The sequence below is a fragment of the Hippoglossus hippoglossus genome, chromosome 12 (assembly GCF_009819705.1).
Source record: "Hippoglossus hippoglossus isolate fHipHip1 chromosome 12, fHipHip1.pri, whole genome shotgun sequence".
Taxonomy (NCBI): domain Eukaryota; kingdom Metazoa; phylum Chordata; class Actinopteri; order Pleuronectiformes; family Pleuronectidae; genus Hippoglossus; species Hippoglossus hippoglossus.
The window spans coordinates 18243802-18262996 of NC_047162.1; the positions used below are offsets into that span (position 1 = coordinate 18243802).

At 44.5% G+C, this 19195-nt stretch overlaps 2 protein-coding genes across 2 annotated transcripts; both read right to left on the bottom strand.

The window, feature by feature from the left end:
• Nucleotides 1-2400: 2400 nt before the first annotated feature.
• On the bottom strand, nucleotides 2401-9596 carry LOC117772206 (microtubule organization protein AKNA-like). Its single transcript, XM_034603180.1, has 21 exons — nucleotides 9187-9596; nucleotides 8830-9103; nucleotides 8277-8351; nucleotides 7887-8004; nucleotides 7619-7683; nucleotides 7440-7499; nucleotides 7237-7355; nucleotides 6985-7153; nucleotides 6635-6807; nucleotides 6471-6523; nucleotides 6184-6293; nucleotides 5845-5954; nucleotides 5482-5732; nucleotides 5056-5161; nucleotides 4484-4734; nucleotides 4262-4403; nucleotides 3626-3651; nucleotides 3425-3526; nucleotides 3037-3163; nucleotides 2618-2885; nucleotides 2401-2583 (listed from the first exon to the last, which is right to left on the bottom strand). Exons 1-21 carry the CDS (start codon nucleotides 9540-9542, stop codon nucleotides 2542-2544), a joined length of 2997 nt encoding a protein of 998 aa, XP_034459071.1. The 5' UTR covers nucleotides 9543-9596; the 3' UTR covers nucleotides 2401-2541.
• A 1196-nt stretch (nucleotides 9597-10792) lies between these two features.
• Nucleotides 10793-18400, bottom strand: akna (AT-hook transcription factor). Its single transcript, XM_034603181.1, has 21 exons — nucleotides 18000-18400; nucleotides 17644-17917; nucleotides 17001-17075; nucleotides 16503-16659; nucleotides 16236-16300; nucleotides 16057-16116; nucleotides 15854-15972; nucleotides 15602-15770; nucleotides 15131-15312; nucleotides 14810-14953; nucleotides 14385-14631; nucleotides 14005-14114; nucleotides 13656-13906; nucleotides 13221-13356; nucleotides 12851-13000; nucleotides 12585-12727; nucleotides 12348-12482; nucleotides 12124-12243; nucleotides 11894-11995; nucleotides 11538-11664; nucleotides 10793-11364 (listed from the first exon to the last, which is right to left on the bottom strand). Exons 1-21 carry the CDS (start codon nucleotides 18398-18400, stop codon nucleotides 11112-11114), a joined length of 3420 nt encoding a protein of 1139 aa, XP_034459072.1. The 3' UTR covers nucleotides 10793-11111.
• Nucleotides 18401-19195: the final 795 nt, after the last annotated feature.

Here is a 19195-nt window from a genome sequence, read left to right on the forward strand (position 1 = left end):
TAAACCCACTGTCCGTCTCTGGAGAGATGACACCATCCTGCTGAACACAGAGAGAAGATTAAACCACATTTATCTATACAGACACAGAAAGTGTGTCATGCAACACAAATTAATTTAATGCAAAAATAGTGTTTTATAAATCACCATTGAATCTCTGGCTCCTGTTTTGTAAGTGGAATAAAACAATGGCTTTATATAACTGATTTAAAAAAGGATAAAACAGAACATATTGTGCTGCGATTCAAAAGGTTAATGCCACCATATTTTCCACCTGTCTTAATTAAATAATTTCCAAGGTCATGTCTTCAAATTACTTTTCCAAACCAAGACTCCGTCAGTAAAAGATCCACAAGACACGAGACAAGAGTAGATTCAAAAAGCAAGATCCACCTCTGTCCTACATGAATAATATCAGAAGAAGAAACACTAGATGCTAACATTTGAACAATGTGGAGAGTTGTCTCAGGGACAGTGCACACAATGGAATAACGGGGGTGGGGGGGGGGGGGGGTACCTGTGGGAGACTCCATCTCCCATCTTCAGAGGGAGCAGATGGAGGGGTGGGGTGAGGAGGCGGAGAGGGAGGAGCCTCACAGGTGAGATGCTCCTGACTCATCTGTTCCACCTCCTCCTTCAGCTCATCCAAACTCTGTCCACACTCGTAGATCAGCGCGTCCACCTCCCTGACACACATCAACACAAACATGTAAACACATACAATGAAAATAACAAATATATGTATTTATATCTTGGACATGAATCCTACCTATTATGGTCGAATGGGCTGCCTGCTCTCCCTCTCTGCTCTTTAAATATAACCATGTAAAGCTTTTCTAAAGCGTCAAGCTTTTCTTGAAGCTGTTCGAGACCCTGAAGGACAGAATTAGTTCATTAGTTTGGATACAAAGTGATCAATCTAAAGGATTACAGATTGAAACTGATTGCATGTCTTACCCTCATCTGCTCAGTGATGGTAAGCACTTCACCGTCCAGGACATACTGATAAGTTTCTATCCTAACCAGTACGACAGAAGCCTTCTCATGGAGCTTCTCCTCCACGCTGGGGCCATTGTACGCCTGGATGAAGAGAACCTGAGTTGATCTCTGCTCTCTGAGCCTGAGGAAAGTCCAGGGTCACGACCTTTGAGGAGTCGTGGCTCGGTCCTGACTGCACCGAGTGCTTTGGAGGCTCAGAGGACAGGTTCAACGTGAAACATTAGAACACGCGTAAACACATCATGACCTACGTGAACTATAATTATTAGCCCACCTGCTTATAGCTGAATTTAGCATCTTGGGGATTTTTTCCTTTACACCAGAATTTTAAAATCTGCCACACAAACTACTGTCACATGTCAATACTTTCATTTATGGATCAGTGGTAGGTCTCACTTCTTGTCATAGAAAGGTTAAGTGTTCATACCGATGAATAAAATGCGTGTAGAAATTTGTAAAACAAACTTTTCTCTAAATATCCCCAATTAACTTGTTTTTGATCCTTATTTTACTTTGTCCTGTGTTCACTACCCTTCTAATTCAAAAATGACCCGTATTCAGTTCCAGTGTTTCTTTGCTACGAAATAAATGTATTTTATCATTTAATAGTATTCACTAAATATCTTGTTTTTGATTACCACAAATCATTATTTTCCTTTTTCCTTTCTTACTTTATAAACAAACGTAAATTCTACATCACTTTTACACACATGGTAAATTGTCCATGTGAAAAAAGATATTCACTATGGAACACCTACCTAGCTAGCTAGCTTCTTTTCTGGGTAGCTAAGCATAGCTGGATCAACGAAATAAAACTCGAAATATAACAGTATATACCTAATAGACTGATTGATATGAATTTGAAAATATGCTTTTAATTTTCTTTATCCAGAGTGTTAGTATGGCTGGTCTTACGGTTGACATGTTCATAAAGATGCTGTACGAAAAACAGGATGAGGAGTCTGAAATCTCTGATGCTGAGGACCTAAACTGTTCTATAGGATCAAGCTGTAGTTGTGGGTTTGTCTTGGAATCCAGCTCTTCTGCATGAAGAAGGCTCCTTTGATGACAGGGAAGACTCATCTTCTCCGTCATCAAAGGAGCCTGATGCGGAGGAAGAGGGCAGAAATCGAACCCTTTGGTGCTCCTAAATAATAATTTATTCATACTCTGGAACCTCCAACTCTTAGCACAAAGACCCAGAATGGAAGACACCAGACCCAGACGTGGCCACACTCCCCATTCTGCTTATTATCGCTATTACAACTTTATTAACAGTGAAATAAGACCAAATGATCAAGTCCTCCCAATAATCATAAGCCTGAACCCTAAACTGGCTTTAAAATAAAACTAATGTGTTAATACAGACTTGGACATATCTGCAGCTGTGTGTCGGTGTTCATGTTTGAGATTTAAATGTTGCCTTAAATAACATTTAAAAACAAAGAAGCTTCAACAAATTCTCTCTAAAGGTTGAAACCAAAGAGAATTCACAGAGAAGAGGAAGATCTCAGATTCTTTTCGATTCTTATTTACTGACGTCCTTCATTCAGCTCGTGTCTCTGCAGCTGAACCCAGCCTAGTGAGTTATCGTTGCTCCGTCTCTGAGGTGAGTTGTGATCAGCGTCTGCAGAGTTGACTGAGTCCGCCGTTCCTGAAACTGTATCCCAGCGGACAGAGAGCGAGCCATGTGTCTGGTGGTCCGCTTCATGTGTTGAGCCACTCGGATGGCTTTGTCCAGAAAGATGTTGAGAGAGACGTCCTGGGAGCTCTGCCCATCGACAGACCTGGAGCGTCTCATCCTCCCCCTCGCCACCTTGTGACCTCTGACCCCTGAGGATGTGCCGGGGCTGTTGCTAGGAGACACGTGGATGGGAAGTGAGGACATGCTGAAAGAGAGATGGGCGACAGGAAAACTAGTGACACTCTGGGTGAGAAACAAAATTAACTAAACAATATGTTGGGTTTTCATAGAAATCTCTTCCACGTGTTTACATGTGCAACATAAACTAATACTACCTGTGAGTGTGTGTTACTTACAGAAGTGGCGAGCGGACCAGCATGCACTGCGGCAGCTCAGGAGCTGCGTGGTATCCTCTCCTCCCCATTCTGTCCGGGGACTCGGCTGATTGGCCGCTTGTGCGTGGGGCGGAGTCTCTGTCACAGTCTGTGAGTCACAGCAGGTCAGAGGCTCCGTTTACACATTAGATAATTAAACTTATTTATTTTACTGCAAACTGAAATTATTAATGTGCTTCTTCTTTATTTGCTCCTGATGCTGACCAACAAATTCACATTTTGCCAAGTCACAGATTAATGACATCATTAACCACACAGAGTGGGAGGATCCGAGTACACACACAAACACGTCTCAACATTAAAACTCATTTTCTCATAATGTGTCTGAACTAAATCACATCAGACAAACCTGTCTTAGTGCCTCTGTTCGGCTGAAGACATCCACAGAGAGGACAGTGACAAGAGCCGGAGGAGGAGGAGGGGGTCGACTCACTGCTGCCACCCGCTGGACCTGACGGGACAAGGAGAAGATGAGGACTTTACACTGGTTTATAATGAATGACAAAATAAAACAGGATTTATTTTGCAGTGCAGCGACGGATGTTCTTACTGTGGTGGGTTTCATTGCTCTGGACAGTATTTGTGTGTGAGCAGCAGCTGCCTGGTGCTGCAGAGGATGTCTGAGTGCGTCTGGATATCCGAGGCTGAGGCTGCGATGTAAAGGTCTCCGGATCTGAACCTGCAACTGAAATAAAAAATACCACACGTATTAGTTTTGTCGCTTCACTGATGGACACACAGTACGCGTGCTATTAGCATTTCAAGTTATGCTGGAGTGTAAACTTGCAGATGACACGTTGTGGTGGTCGTCTGTCCACACAGGGTGATCTCTCTCTGGCCATTCGTCTCAGTATACACTCCTCCACCTCTTCAGCCATTTGTCTTTCTCTACTTCCCTTCATGACGTTACTCTGACATCTCTCCTCCGGCCTGAGCAAAGAGCAGGAATCAAATCAAGAACAAACCAATATGAAACAAGGAGCACAGGACGAGGTGGTTCGCTGGCGAAAACTGTCCCCTGCAGGCTTCCATGATTAGAATCTCTACAGCGTCATTCTCCAGACAAACAGTTATTGGTAGATTACGGAAGATAAAAACCAACCTGCTGCGAGGTGTGGATGTGTAGAGGTGAGTGTGGTTCTCTAGAGATGAGAATCTCACAGGAGTTTTCTGATTCCACAGGCCATGCACTGTCTCCTCCAGTCGGGGGACCTGGGCCTCCAGAGTCCTTGGTGCATTGCTAAAAAGAGCTCTGGGAGAGTTGCCATGGTGACGCGGTGCAGTGGTGGAGGACTGGTCACTATGTCCGTCCTCAGACACAGTGCGAGCTGCGGAGACGAGGAGGACAGCACGTTGAATACACAGAGAAGTTAACAGCACCACTCTCTGTGTGATGGACAGAACTTACACTCACTGCTGTCACTCTCCAGTCTGGCTCCACTGTCGGCCCTGGTTCTCTCTGCCTGACTGACCCAGCGCTGTGGGGAGCAGGAGGAGTTGCGCCTCCTCTGTCTGCCTCTGCTCGTCTGTTCGGGGCTGAGGGCCCAGGAGGCCCCTCTGGACTCTGCACCTGTGAGTCGGTGTATCGGTGAGGAAGGAGGAGACGATGCTGAGACTGCCTGAGGTTTCCTTGTGTTCTCGTCCTGATGGACTAAATCGCTATGACGACAAGAAAGAATATTCAAACATTAAAAAAAATCACTGATGAGGTTAATAGTGATGAGGACGATTATATAAACAACCTGTATCTCATATTGCACATGTACAATATAAGTTGATATTTTGTCATGTTTATATAAATGTTTAACGTGCAATAAAATAGAATGTCTTTTTCTATCAATTTATATTTAGTTTTGGATTCTGTTTCTATTAATATTCTATCTTTCTTTATGCAACAACTTTTTTGTGCTGCTGTGACACACACACACACACAGACACACACACACACACACACACACACACACACACACACACACTTACTGATCCGCCACTAGCCTGGGTCCCAGAGCTCTGGGAGATTTCCAATGGTGACGCGGTGCAGTGGTGGAGGACTGGTCACTATGTCCGTCTTCAGACACAGTGCGAGCTGCGGAGACGAGGAGGACAGCACGTTGAATACACAGAGAAAAAGAAACACTACTAGACAAAGAATTTGGTGAAAAGGGTTTTTAAAAAACAACAAAAAACTGCCATGTTTTAATGTGGAACAAAGTGATGTAAAAACTCCTGGATTCACTCATTTGTTTAAATTTGTGCCAGATTTGAATGGCTTCTTTCTTGGCTCATGTCCCGTCCTTCTACTTAGTTTTATTAAAAATATATTGTGTTGTTTTTGCGTAATCTTACTGACAAACAAGTGTTTTTACAGTTAACAGCACCACTCTCTGTGTGATGGACAGAACTTACACTCACTGCTGTCACTCTCCAGTCTGGCTCCACTGCCGGCCCTGGTTCTCTCTGTCTGACTGACCCAGCACTGTGGGGAGCAGGAGGAGCTGCGCCTCCTCTGTCTGCCTCTGCTCGTCCATTCGGGGCTGAGGGCCCAGGAGGCCCCTCTGGACTCTGCACCTGTGAGTCGGTGTGTCGGTGAGGAAGGAGGAGACGATGCTGAGACTGTCTGAGGTTTCCTTGTGTTCCCGTCCTGATGGACTAAATCGCTATGACGACAAGAAAGAATATTCAAACATAAAAAGACAGAAAACATAAAAAATCACTGATGAGGTTAATGTATGGGGAAGTAGATATCTGTGCATGTGGAGACCTCCTCACCTCTGTGACGCCCCCTGGTGGAGAGGACTGGGGCCAGCTGCGGGAGTCAGATGGCAGCTTTCTGAACCAAAAAACCCGCTGTCCGTCTCTGGAGAGATGACACCATCCTGCTGAACACAGAAAGAAGATTAAAGCACATTTATCTATCTATACACTTGAATGAAATAAAATAAACCTCAGAATCTCCACAGAATAAGTTTTTATCAGATGTTATGTTGTGAAGTTCTAAATCTGAGCTTCATGACCTCCTGAGGTAAAACAATCTGAGGCGTAGACTTCATATATGACAACATTAAGTTACTGTCTGACCTGACCTGGAAATGTTTGATATAAACTGACCTGAGAAAGTGTTCTGCTGCTCCCAGGTTGGAGTTTGGAGTTCCTCCTCTCCGATGCAGGAGTCTCTCCAAGGCTGCTCAAGCTGCTACTGTGAAACCTCTCTCTCTCTGACCCCCTGTGGCCACTGGGCAGAGGAACAGGGAGCGAGGCCCTCACGCTGTCCTGTGCAAGTCTCTCTGCTTCTCTGATGAATAACCTCTGTTCATCCATGTTTCCAATCCTTTGTCTCTCTGTCTCATCGTCGCCAGTCCACTGATGGCTTCCTAAAGCAGCAGAGAGGAGAGCTGCTTCCCTGAGGTTATATTCAAATGTTCTGGGAAGTTCCTGGAAGCTTCTATAGCTGAACAGAAAAAGGAAAATAAGTATGAATATCTCCAAACATTAATAACAATCCCTCCATAGAAAAGATACTGATGAAGAGAATATAAAACATACAAACACCATCACTCACTGATCAGTTAGTGCAGCAAAGTCTTGTTCAGCACGTCTGTGTTTTACAGTCAGAGGTTTGAAATACAGAGAATTCAGAGTTTCTTCGTCGTCCGTCTCCTCATCGTCACTCTCTGGGCTCACCTCCAGCTCTGCTGCTCTTCCTGGATCCACCAGCAGAGGCACATGTGGGCTCTGGAAGGAATTGAAGCGTCAAAGGTGAAATTAAGTGATGTCACAGCAGGTTGACAGCTTCTATTGACTAGGAATCATAGTGCTGTGACTCAGTCATGCAGAAGAGGTGAGTTTAGCATGAAGCCAGAATCAGGGACAGTGCACACAATGGAATAACGGGGGGGGGGGGGGGGGTACCTGTGGGAGACTCCATCTCCCATCTTCAGAGGGAGCAGACGGAGGGGTGGGGTGAGGAGGCGGAGAGGGAGGAGCCTCACAGGTGGGCTGGTCCTGTCTCATCTGTTCCACCTGCTCCTTCAGCTCATCCATACGCATTCCACACTGGAAGATCAGCCCCCCCAGCTCTCTGACACACACCAGCACAAACATGTAAACACATACAATCAAAATAACTAATATATGTATTTATATCTTGGACATAAATCTTACCGTTGTTGGTCAAAGTAGCCGGCCACTTCTCCTCTCTGATGCAGGAGTTTGTGCTCGTCCCTCGCAAACAGGAACCCCCTTTCTAAAGAGTCGAGCCCCTCATTAAGCTGCGAGAGGCCCTGAAGGACAGAATTAGTTCATTAGTTTGGATATAAAGTGATCAATCTAAAGGATTACAGATTGAAACTGATTGTATGTCTTACCTTCATCTGTTCAGAAGGTTTGAGCTGTTTTCTCTTCAGGAGATCCTCATAAATCTGCAGCTGAATGAAAAACACAGAACCTTTAATGTCTAATTACTTTCCTTAATCATCACATCATCCAGAAAGATCTGTAAATTGTTATTTCTAATTCTTCTTGACAGCTTTAATGGCTTGAGTACCTGCTGGAGGAACTCGTCAGTCTGGATGTCGAGAATCTTGGCCAGCTGCTCTCCCAGGTAGGGGCCTGTTCATTTGACAGGTAAAGAAGAGTTATATGATGCGAGTTTCACTGAACGACACAACGTTAGCAGCAGCTGAATGATCGATGGAAGCCAGGCTGTTTGCAGGTTGATGAACATTTTTAAGTGACAGTATTTAATGGTAGAGCAATGCATCAGAGGAGCAGTGTGTCAGCAGAGAGCTGGAGGCTGAAGACAGAGAACATACTTGGAGGAGCGCGGTGTCCGTCTGGATGAAGAGAACCTGAGTTCATCTCTGCTCTCTGAGCCCGAGGAAAGTCCAGGGTCATGTCCTTTGAGGTGTCATGGCTCAGTCGTGACTGCATCTACCAAGAGAAATTCGAAATATCATTATTTGTGCGTTCTATGTTCCCCCCAGCGGAAAGACGGCAAGAACCGCGACCCGAATTGATTCACTGCAACGTACATATGTAGCAGAGAAGGCAAACGTCTGCATCTAGTCCCGTAAGCTTGGCTCAACGAAAGATAAACCAGTTGTGGCACCGATATGCAGCTTTCTTCAAATCCCTGATCGTGACCCTGACTGCACGGCACTAAACTGCAATAAATGAAATGGTCTGATCTCTACATCAACTACCTGTGCCTTCAGATGCAGAACATCAATGGTGTTATTCGCCTCAGCGTGCTCAACCAGCAGTCTGTTGTGGTCCTCCTGCAGCAAGAGGGAAAGGGCAGATATAAGAAGGGAAGAAGAGGGGAAGAGAATGAAAAAGGAAAGAGAACAGAGTTGGTTAAAGAGAGGATCGATCATGGTTTAGGGTTCTGTTAGGTCTAATCCATGAGTGTGATGAAGTGTTGCAGAAAGAAAAATTCATGGACACCCTGTCCTTGCACTTCTGTGCACTGCACATTTCATCTGTACCATATAAAACTTTATTTCAGACAATTTAAAGTACATTTAGTGAGGCCTATCCATCCTGGAATAAGGGTAATTCATATATTATTGTGTGGTCTCAAGGTCAATGATCTTCAGACAATATTCTTCTTCCCACTCTCAATCAATCTCTGTAGAATAAATAAGAATGGAAGAGTAGAATAGGGTCTAAAACTGGAATCTGGTTACCGTAGTTACTGTGTTTAGTTGATGTTCCCTCCTCATCATGTCTATGAAACCACATCATGGTCAGTACCTGTAGCTGCTCGACCAGTGTGATAGCCTCCTGTCGGGATCTGAAGTCCTGAGGCCCATTGGAGTTGGGGGCAGATGGGTCAGAGGATCCGTCAGTGGTGTTCAGTAGTACTTCCCTCACAATGTCAGCAGGAGACATGTACGTTGTGTCGAAGGACAGGGATTCCCTCCTGGAGGAGCCTCTGCTCACAGGGGGCTTGTAATCGCCTTTGGGGAGACGGACCTTGGGCTTTACATTCGAGAAATCTGGCGTGGGGTAAGTCAGAGGCACGATTCTGTAGATAAAACAAAATTGACGGTTAGTGCTTTTTTATGGAAAAACTGCGAATGAAGTTGAAGGGAGGGAAATGCTCTTCACCTGGACTCATTGACCTCAGCTGTCCTCAGCTCTCTGTCTGGACTCGGTCTGGATTCTAGAAACTCTGCTACGCTGAGGGTGCAAATCCCAGAATGTGAAGCTTCAGGACGCGTATCTGACTCTACTGATCCGTTCAAAGGTCCGTCATAGACCCGAGTCACTTCAGGAAAGACAGACGCTGTGTGAGGCCACTTCACCTCCTGCTCTTCAGACTTCTGAGGAGGCGGACTGGACCAGAGACTTATGGGGCTGCTGTAAGACTCTGGAGGACTTTCTATGGAGCCCATCTCGGGGAAAGTTTCATCTTCAATCCCTGAAGCAGCAGCCAATTCCTCAGCAGTGAAGTGGTAATCCATTACTAGTGAGGAGGAGAAATATGTACAATGCTAACTAGCTGTTAGCTAGCTAGCTTCTTTTCTGGCTAGCTAACCATGGCTAGATCTACAAAATAAAACTCGAAATAGAACAGTATATACTTAATAGACTGATTGATATGCATTTGAAAACATTTATCCAGAGTGTTAGGATGGCTGGTCGCAATTATTCCAAACTTACGGTTGACATGTTCATAAAGATGCTGTATGAAGAACAGTTATTGGTCTTGAGTCTAAGTCTGGAATCTCTGATGCTGATGACCTAGACATTGTTCCACAGGATCAAGCTGGAGTTGTGGGTGTGTCTTGGAATCCAGTTCTCTTAAATGAAGAAGGTTCCTTTGATGACATACAGGACGAGGAGTCTTTAAGGTCTTCAAAGACAAAGACAACCTCAGTTTCTGTCTCAGCCAGGTCATGATCTGATGACTACAGAGGTTTACAGACGGTCATGTCATTCATATGGAGATTAAGCAAGACTTGAGTTGTCCTCTCACTTTAGCCTTCAAGCTGGCATATTTATTGTAGAGCATTTATAACATTATAGCATGATTTTAAAAACAAAACACAGAATCACACAAACATTGTGTTGTTTTTCTTTTTACTATTGCTCATTAGAGAGATTTAAAAAGATTCCCTGCAAAAATATTTTTTAAAAATCATTTGAGAAACAACTGTACAAAAGTAAAAAAGGATTAGACACTAACAAAACACAGAAGTTACTGAAAATACGTGGTATGTTTAAACCACATATAAATATTTTATCAGTAGAAATAATCGTATGTCTCTGTTTGTATTCTCGTCAGTGCAGTGCTGGAATGTGAAGTTCAGTTACAGGAGACTCTGGCACATGTGTATTTACAAGCATAAGATTTAACTGATGCACAGAATTTAGTTATTAACTGTATAATTTTTTATCTTTAGTCTAGACACGAACAATTATTTTAACAGCAACAAAGAAGAAGAACTTCTAGAGGATATCCAGCATCGGAGGTTTTGTGACTATAGATTTCTATTCACTACACTTTAAAGATTAAAGGGATAGTTCACCCAAACATAACACGCCTCCATACTGCTCGTGTGGCTCAACACAACTACTAAACAATTTGTTTCTACTGACTAGACATAAATGGTCACATGATCATTAAATATAAAATCACATGACCAACAAATGAGTATTAACTCATGACCATCATATAAAGACAGTTTGAATTTCTCATGATATGATCAATATGATCAAAGACGTTTTCAGGCCGATCTACAGTTCTGCATCATTTAAGAAAATCATAACGAACATACGCCAGCACCTGTTCTAAAATCAATATGACTGATCAAATAAATTCATGTTTGAGATTTAAATGTTGCCATAAATAACATTTAAAAACAAAGAAGCTTCAACAAATTCTCTCTAAAGGTTGAAACCAAAGAGAATCCACAAAGAAGAGGACGATTTTTGATTCTTATTCAATGAGGTCCTTCATTCAGCTCGTGTCTCTGCAGCTGAACCCAGTCTAGTGAGTTATCGTTGCTCCGTCTCTGAGGTGAGTTCGGCTAGCGTCTGCAAGACTGGGTCAGCCGTTCCTGAAACTGCAGCCCAGTAGCCAGAGAGCAAGCCATGTGTCTGGAGGTCTGCTTCATGTGTTGAGCCACTCTGATGGCTCTGTCCAGGGAGACGTCCAGGGAGCTCTGCCCATCGACAGACCTGGAGCGTCTCATCCTCCCCCTCGACTCCTTGTGACCCCTGACCCCTGAGGATGTGCCGGGGTTGTTGCTAGGAGACACGTGGACGGGCTGTGAGTACACACTGAAAGAGAGATGGGCGACAGAAAACTAAATTAGTGACAGTCTGGGTGAGAAACCAAATAAAGGTGTTTTGTGGGTCATAAAATATGTTAGCTCATCTTTATTCAGTTACAGTCTATGGTTGTGAAATACATGCATTTATTTCTATACCAACTGTGAGTGTGTGTTACTTACAGAAGTGGAGGGCCGACCAGCATGCACTGCTGCGGAGCAGGAGCTGTGTGGTATCCTCTCCTCGCCGCTCTGTCCGGGGACTCGGCTGATTGGCAGCTTGTGCGTGGGGCGGAGTCTCTGTGACAGTCTGTGAGTCACAGCAGGTCAGAGGCTCCGTTAACACATTAGATAATTAAACTAATTTCTTTTACTGCAAACTGAAATTATTTATGTGCTGAGCTCGAATGAATTTTGCTCCTGATGCTGACCAACAAATTCACATTATGCCAAGTCACAGATTAATGACATCACAAGACGTCTCAACATTAAAACTCATTGTCTCATAATGTGTCTGAACTGAATCACATAAGACAAACCTGTCTTAGTGCCTCTGTTCGGTTGAAGACATCCACAGAGAGGACAGTGACGAGAGCAGGAGGACGAGGAGGGGGTCGACTCGCTGCTGCCACCAGCTGGACCTGACGGGACAAGGAGAAGATGAGGACTTTACACTGGTTTATAATGAATAACAAAATAAAACAGGATTTTTTTTATCCCTTAGTAAGAACGTAACATAAAAGGTGAAAACACAGACGAGGTTTCTTACGAGCAGATCGTCCTCGGAGACGTGACGAACATTTGACACAAAGAACAGGAGGTGGATGGTTTCTGAGGTCAGGTTCATCTGCTGTGTTTGACGCTTGAATAGACTCGGCTGGAAGCTGCCCTGCAAAACACACACACATGGATTAAAAAATCCAAACTTGTTTGTGTTTTGTGGAAGAAGTGGATGAATCTAAATGTCTGCAGTGCAGCAACGGTTGTTCTTACTGTGGTGGGTTTTATTGCTCTGGACAGTATTTGTGTGTGAGCAGCAGCTGCCTGGTGCTGCAGAGGATGTTTGAGTGCGTCTGGATATCCGAGGCTGAGGCTGCGATGTAAAGGTCTCCGGATCTGAACCTGCAACTGAAATCAAAAATACCACATGTATTAGTTTTGTCGCTTCACTGATGGACACACAGTATGCGTGCTATTAGCATTTCAAGTTGTGCTGGAGTGTAAACTTGCAGATGTCACGTTGTGGTGGTCGTCTGTCCACACAGGGTGATCTCTCTCTGGCCGTTGGTCTAGGTATACACTCCTCCACCTCTTCAGCCATTTGTCTTTCTCTTCTTCCCTTCCTGACATTACTCTGACATCTCTCCTCAGGCCTGAGCAAAGAGCAGGAATCAAATTAAGGTTAAGGTTAAGTTTAAGAGACGAGCCTGCGGTGGCCTGGCCGGTGTTCATGTACAACAAGAGACTGTGGCTACACATGGAAGATAAAAACCAACCTGCTGCGAGGTGTGGATGTGTAGAGGTGAGTGTGGTTCTCTTGAGTTGATGGAGCTGCTCTCACAGGGCTCGGAGTTTTCTTATTCCACAGGCGATGCATTATCTCCTCCAGTCTGATGACCTGGGCCTCCAGAGTCCGAAGTGCATTGCTAAAAAATACACACACAAAAATATTTACAAAACTCCTAACCTAAACCTAATTCTAACCCTAACTCTAAAACCAAGTCTTAACCCCCAAACAGTCCATCAAAGGGGGGCGACAAAGTGGGGACCGGCCAAAATGTCCTCACTTTCCCAAAAGGTCCATGGGTTGTAGACTCACACTGGTCCTCACAAAGAAGCTGTACAAGAACCCACACACACACTTACCGATCCGCCACTACTCGGGGTCCCAGAGCTCTGAGAGAGTTGCCATGGTGACGTGGTGTTGTGGGGGAGGAGCTTGGTTGGAAGCTGAGGGAACCTGCGAACTGGTCACTCTGTCCGTCCTCAGACACAGTGCGAGCTGCGGAGACGAAGAGGACAGCACGTTGAATACACAGAGAGAAATAAACACTTATAAACAAATGGGAGTAACTAAAATGGCACTAGATATGAGCTCATACCTCCGTAAAGGCCCAACAGTCCCATTTAATTGATGCAAACTACAGAAATTACACACACTCTAAACAGAAAGTAGGTAATAACAGTGCAAGAGGCCTTATTATTGACTTCATGGTTATAAAAGAGAGAAGCACATGTGCTTTAATCTAAAGTGTTTATAGAGTTAACAGCACCACTCTCTGTGTGATGGACAGAACTTACACTCACTGCTGTCACTCTCCAGTCTGGCTCCTCTGCCGGCCCTGGTTCTCTCTGTCTGACTGACCCAGCGCTGTGGGGAGCAGGAGGAGCTGCGCCTCCTCTGTCTGCCTCTGCTCGTCTGTTCGGGGCTGAGGGCCCAGGAGGCCCCTCTGGACTCTGCACCTGTGAGTCGGTGTATCGGTGAGGAAGGAGGAGACGATGCTGAGACTGCCTGAGGTTTCCTTGTGTTCCCGTCCTGATGGACTAAATCGCTATGACGACAAGAAAGAATATTCAAACATAAAAAAAAATCACTGATGAGGTTAATGTATGTGGAAGTAGATGTCTGTGCATGTGGAGACCTCCTCACCTCTGTGACGCCCCCTGGTGGAGAGGACTGGGGCCAGCTGCGGGAGTCAGATGGCAGCTTTCTGAACCAATAAACCCGCTATCCGTCTCTGGAGAGATGACACCATCCTGCTGAACACAGAAAGAAGATTAAAGCACATTTATCTATACAGACACTTGAATGAAATATTTAAACGTCAGAATGAAATAAAATTAAACATTTCAATATTTCTGTGACCTCAGAATCTCCACAGAATAAGTTTTTATCAGATGTTATGTTGTGAAGTTCTAAATCTGAGCTTCATGACCTCCTGAGGTAAAACAATCTGAGGCGTAGACTTCATATATGACAATATTAAGTCACTGTCTGACCTAACCTGGAAATGTTTGATATAAACTGACCTGAGAAAGTGTTCTGCTGCTCCCAGGTTGGAGTTTGGAGTTCCTCCTCTCCGATGCAGGAGTCTCTCCAAGGCTGCTCAAGCTGCTACTGTGAAACCTCTCTCTCTCTGACCCCCTGTGGCCACTGGGCGGAGGAACGGGGAGCGAGGCGGGCGGACTCAAGTCTGCATGTGAAGACGGACTGGACCTGCTGCTCCGCTGCGTTCTGATGCCAACAGGAGATTCCTCATAGTGTGGTTCTGATTTCCTGTCCACACAGATACACAGAAAATCTGATTCAGTAATGTGAAGGTATGAATTTGTGTTTTTAAAGATGAAAACAGTACACGTCTTGTCCTATGTTTTAACATGAAGCCCTCAGGCTGTCCTGTACACGATCGAATGTGCCACTGATGAACTGTGTCTCTGCTTCTCTGATGACTAACCTCCGTTCATCCATGTTTCCAATCCTCAGTCTCTCTGTCTCATCGACTCCAGGCCGCTCGTGGCTTCCTAAAGTCCCAGAGAAGAAAGCTGCTTCCCTGAGGTTATATTCAAATGTACTGGGAAGTTCCTGGAAGCTTCCATAGCTGAACAGAAAAAGGAAAAAAACAATCGGGATGAAAAAATAAATGTCTCCAGGCAGAGCTCTTCTCAAATCAGTCAAAGTCATTTTGATAAGTATGAATATCTCCAAACATTAATAACAATCCCTCCATAGAAAAGATACTGATGAAGAGAATATAAAACATAAAAACATCACTCACTGATCAGCTAGTGCAGCAAAGTCTTGTTCAGCACGTCTGTGTTTTCCAGTCAGAAGTTTGAGATACTGACATCTCAGAGTTTCTTCGTCGCCCGTCTCCTCATCGTCACTCTCTTCAGTGACTGGGCTCACCTCCAGCTCTGCTGCTCTTCCTGGATCCACCAGCAGAGGCACAAGTGGGCTCTGGAAGGAATTGAAGCATCAAAGGTGAAATTAAGTGATGTCACAGCAGGTTGACAGCTTCTATTCAGCTTCTATTTTCTTTTATGGATCCACAAGACACGAGACAAGAGTAGATTCAAAAAGCAAGATCTTCCACTGTCCTACATGAATAATATCAGAAGAAGAAACACTAGATGCTAATATTTGAACAATGTGGAGAGTTGTCTCTGTGGAGTGACAGGTTTTCTGTGCCGTTCAGGGACAGTGCACACAATGGAATAACGGGGGGGGGGGGGGGGGGGGGTGGTACCTGTGGGAGACTCCATCTCCCATCTTCAGAGGGAGCAGACGGAGGGGTGGGGTGAGGAGGCGGAGAGGGAGGAGCCTCACAGGTGGGCTGGTCCTGTCTCATCTGTTCTGCCTGCTCCTTCAGCTCATCCATACGCATTCCACACTGGAAGATCAGCCCCCCCAGCTCTCTGACACACACCAGCACAAACATGTAAACACATACAATCAAAATAACTAATATATGTATTTATATCTTGGACATAAATCTTACCGTTGTTGGTCAAAGTGGCCGACGTCTTCCCCTCTCTGATGCAGGAGTTTGTGCTCGTCCCTCGCAAACAGGAACCCCCTTTCTAAAGAGTCGAGCCCCTCATTAAGCTGCGAGAGGCCCTGAAGGACAGAATTAGTTCATTAGTTTGGATATAAAGTGATCAATCTAAAGGATTACAGTTTGAAACTGATTGTATGTCTTACCTTCATCTGTTCAGAAGGTTTGAGCTGTTTTCTCTTCAGGAGATCCTCATAAATCTGCAGCTGAATGAAAAACACAGAAACTTTAATGTCTAATTACTTTCCTTAATCATCACATCATCCAGAAAGATCTGTAAATTGTTATTTCTAATTCTTCTTGACAGCTTTAATGGCTTGAGTACCTGCTGGAGGAACTCGTCAGTCTGAGTGTGGAGAATCTCGGCCAGCTGCTCTCCCACGTAGGGGCCTGTTCATTTGACAGGTAAAGAAGAGTTATATGATGCGAGTTCCACTGAACGACACAACGTTAGCAGCAGCTGATTGATGGATGGAAGCCAGGCTGTTTGCAGGTTGATGAACATTTTCAGTGACAGTATTTAATGGTAGAGCAATGAATCAGAGGAGCAGTGTGTCAGCAGAGAGCTGAAGGCTGAAGACAGAGAACATACTTGGAGGAGCGCGGTGTCCGTCTGGATGAAGAGAACCTGAGTTGATCTCTGCTCTCTGAGCCCGAGGAAAGTCCAGGGTCACGACCTTTGAGGAGTCGTGGCTCAGTCCTGACTGCACCGAGTGGCCGGGCTGTGGAGGCTCAGAGTACAGGTCCACCTGGTGGAAACGTGAAACATTAAAACACGTCTAAACATATTATGACCTACGTGAACTATAATTATTAGCCCACCTGCTTATAGCTGAATTTAGCATCTTGGGGATTTTTAACTACTGTCACATGTCGATACTTTCATTTATGGATCAGTGCCAAGTCTCATTTCTTGTCATAGAAAGGTTAAGTGTTCATACCGATGAATAAAATGCGTGTAGAAATTTGTAAAACAAACTTTTGTCTAAATATCTTAGCAGAGACCAAGTTATACTGCTTGAGAAAACCAGTTAAAAAAATACTGTTTTCTGATTCCTACATTGATTCAGAATTGATTCACATCAACTACCTTTGCCTTCAGACGCAGACGATCAATGGTGTTGTTCGCCTCAGCGTGTTTAGTCAGCAGTCTGTTGTGGTCCTCCTGCAGCAAGAGGGAAAGGGCGGATATAAGAGGAGAAGAAGAGGGGAAGAAAACAGAGTTGGTTAAAAAGAGGATCGATCATGGTTTAGGGTTCGGTTAGGTCTAATCCATGAGTCTGATGAAGTGTTGCAGAAACAAAGGTTTGTGGACACCCTGCCGTGTTGCTATAGTAACAGGGAACGAGGGACAACTGCCTGCTCGTTCCCTGTCTGCTAATAAGACTTTGTTTAAAAACACAAGGGCTCAGTTTGAAACTTAAATTTCATTTAGAAAATTTCCTTTGGGCATTTTAGTACATTTCTTTTAGAGAACTTGTTTTTCAGTATCATTGGTTTTTATGAAAGACTTATTATATAATTGTGAGATGCAGGATTTGTTACTGTGTTGTCATGGCTGCCTCACATCTTGACCTAGTCCCTGGACAATGGGAGGGAGGATAATTATGTTAATTTAATGTTTGATGTCAATAAATGTTCCTCTGTGAGTACATATATAAAATGTCTAAAAGCTGTGGGCCTGTGCGATCATGTTAAGAAGAAGAAGGCCTGGTCAGTATCATGGTCAGTACCTGTAGCTGCTCGACCAGTGTGATGGCTTCCTGTCGGGATCTGAAGTCCTGAGGCACATTGGAGTTGGGGGCAGATGGGTCAGGGGATCCGTCAGTGGTGCTCAGTAGTACTTCCCTCACAATGTCAGCGGTCGACATGTACATTATGTGGGAGGACAGGGATTCCCTCATGGAGGAGCCTCTGCTCACAGGGGGCTTGTAATCACCTATTGGGAGACGGACCTTGGGCTTTACCTTCGAGAAATCTGGCGTGGGGTAAGTCAGAGGCACGCTTCTGAAGATAAAACAATATTGACGGTTAGTGCTTTTTATTGGAAAACTGTGAATGAAGTTGAAGGGAGGGAAATGCTCTTCACCTGGACTCATTGACCTCAGCTGTCCTCAGCTCTCTGTCTGGACTGGGTCTGGATTTTAGAGACTCTGCTCCGCTGAGGGTCCAAATCCCAGAATGTGAAGCTTCAGGACACATCTGGTTCGTTTTCCTCTGCGAGCGACCTGGCTGCTTATGATGCTGATCTGACTCTACTGATCCGTTCAAAGGTCCGTCATAGACCCGAGTCACTTCAGGAAAGACAGACGCTGTGTGAGGCCACTTCACCTCCTGCATTTCAGACTTCTGAGGACGAGGACTGGACCTGAGGCTTATGCGGCCGCTGTGCGACTCTGGAGGACTTTCTATGAAGCCCAACTCGGGGAAAGTTTCATCTTCAATCCCTGAAGCAGCAGCCATTTCCTCAGCAGTGAAGTGGTAATCCATTACTAGTGAGGAGGAGAAATTTGTGCAATGCTAACTAGCTGTTAGCTAGCTAGCTTCTTTTCTGGCTAGCTAACCATGGCTAGATCTACAAAATAAAACTCGAAATAGAACCGTATATACTTAATAGACTGATTGATTAGTGTTAGTATCGCTGGTCTCACGGTTGACATGGTCATAAAGATGAAGAACTTGGAGGTGTTGGAATCCAGCTCTCATGAATGAAGAATAATCCTTTGATGAGATAGAAGATGAGTCTTCTTCTTCAAAGTCAGGAGAAGCCTCCACATCTTTTCCTGTTGATCTGACTCTGAATCGAGGTCCACTCTCAGAGTCATGACTACAGAGGTTTACAGACTACAGCTCATGTCAGTGAGCTGGCGTCAGTACTGAGGTCAGTACTCATCTGTGATGTTGAGGAAGAGGAGATCGCTTTGGTTCGATTTGACGCAGTTTCTGAAACAAACAGAAGTTAAGTCAGTTATTTAGTATGAGAAGCTGATGAACTGTTAGAAGGAGGTCTCCACAGGAAATAATGAACTTTTTTCAGGGACATTTTTCTGGCACAATGAATAAAAAATGACTAATACTAATAATAAACCACACGTTGATTGATGGTGAATTGAAGGATTGGTTTAAGTTGTAAAATAAATTATGACTTCAGATACTGTATGATAATATACATTTTTATGTTTCCTATAGATTTGTGTGAGTTCATCTATTCATCCTGCTCTTGGACCTCCACATGTTTCTGATGGGATCTGTTATATATTTTGTCTGAGGTGCAACACTGATGGA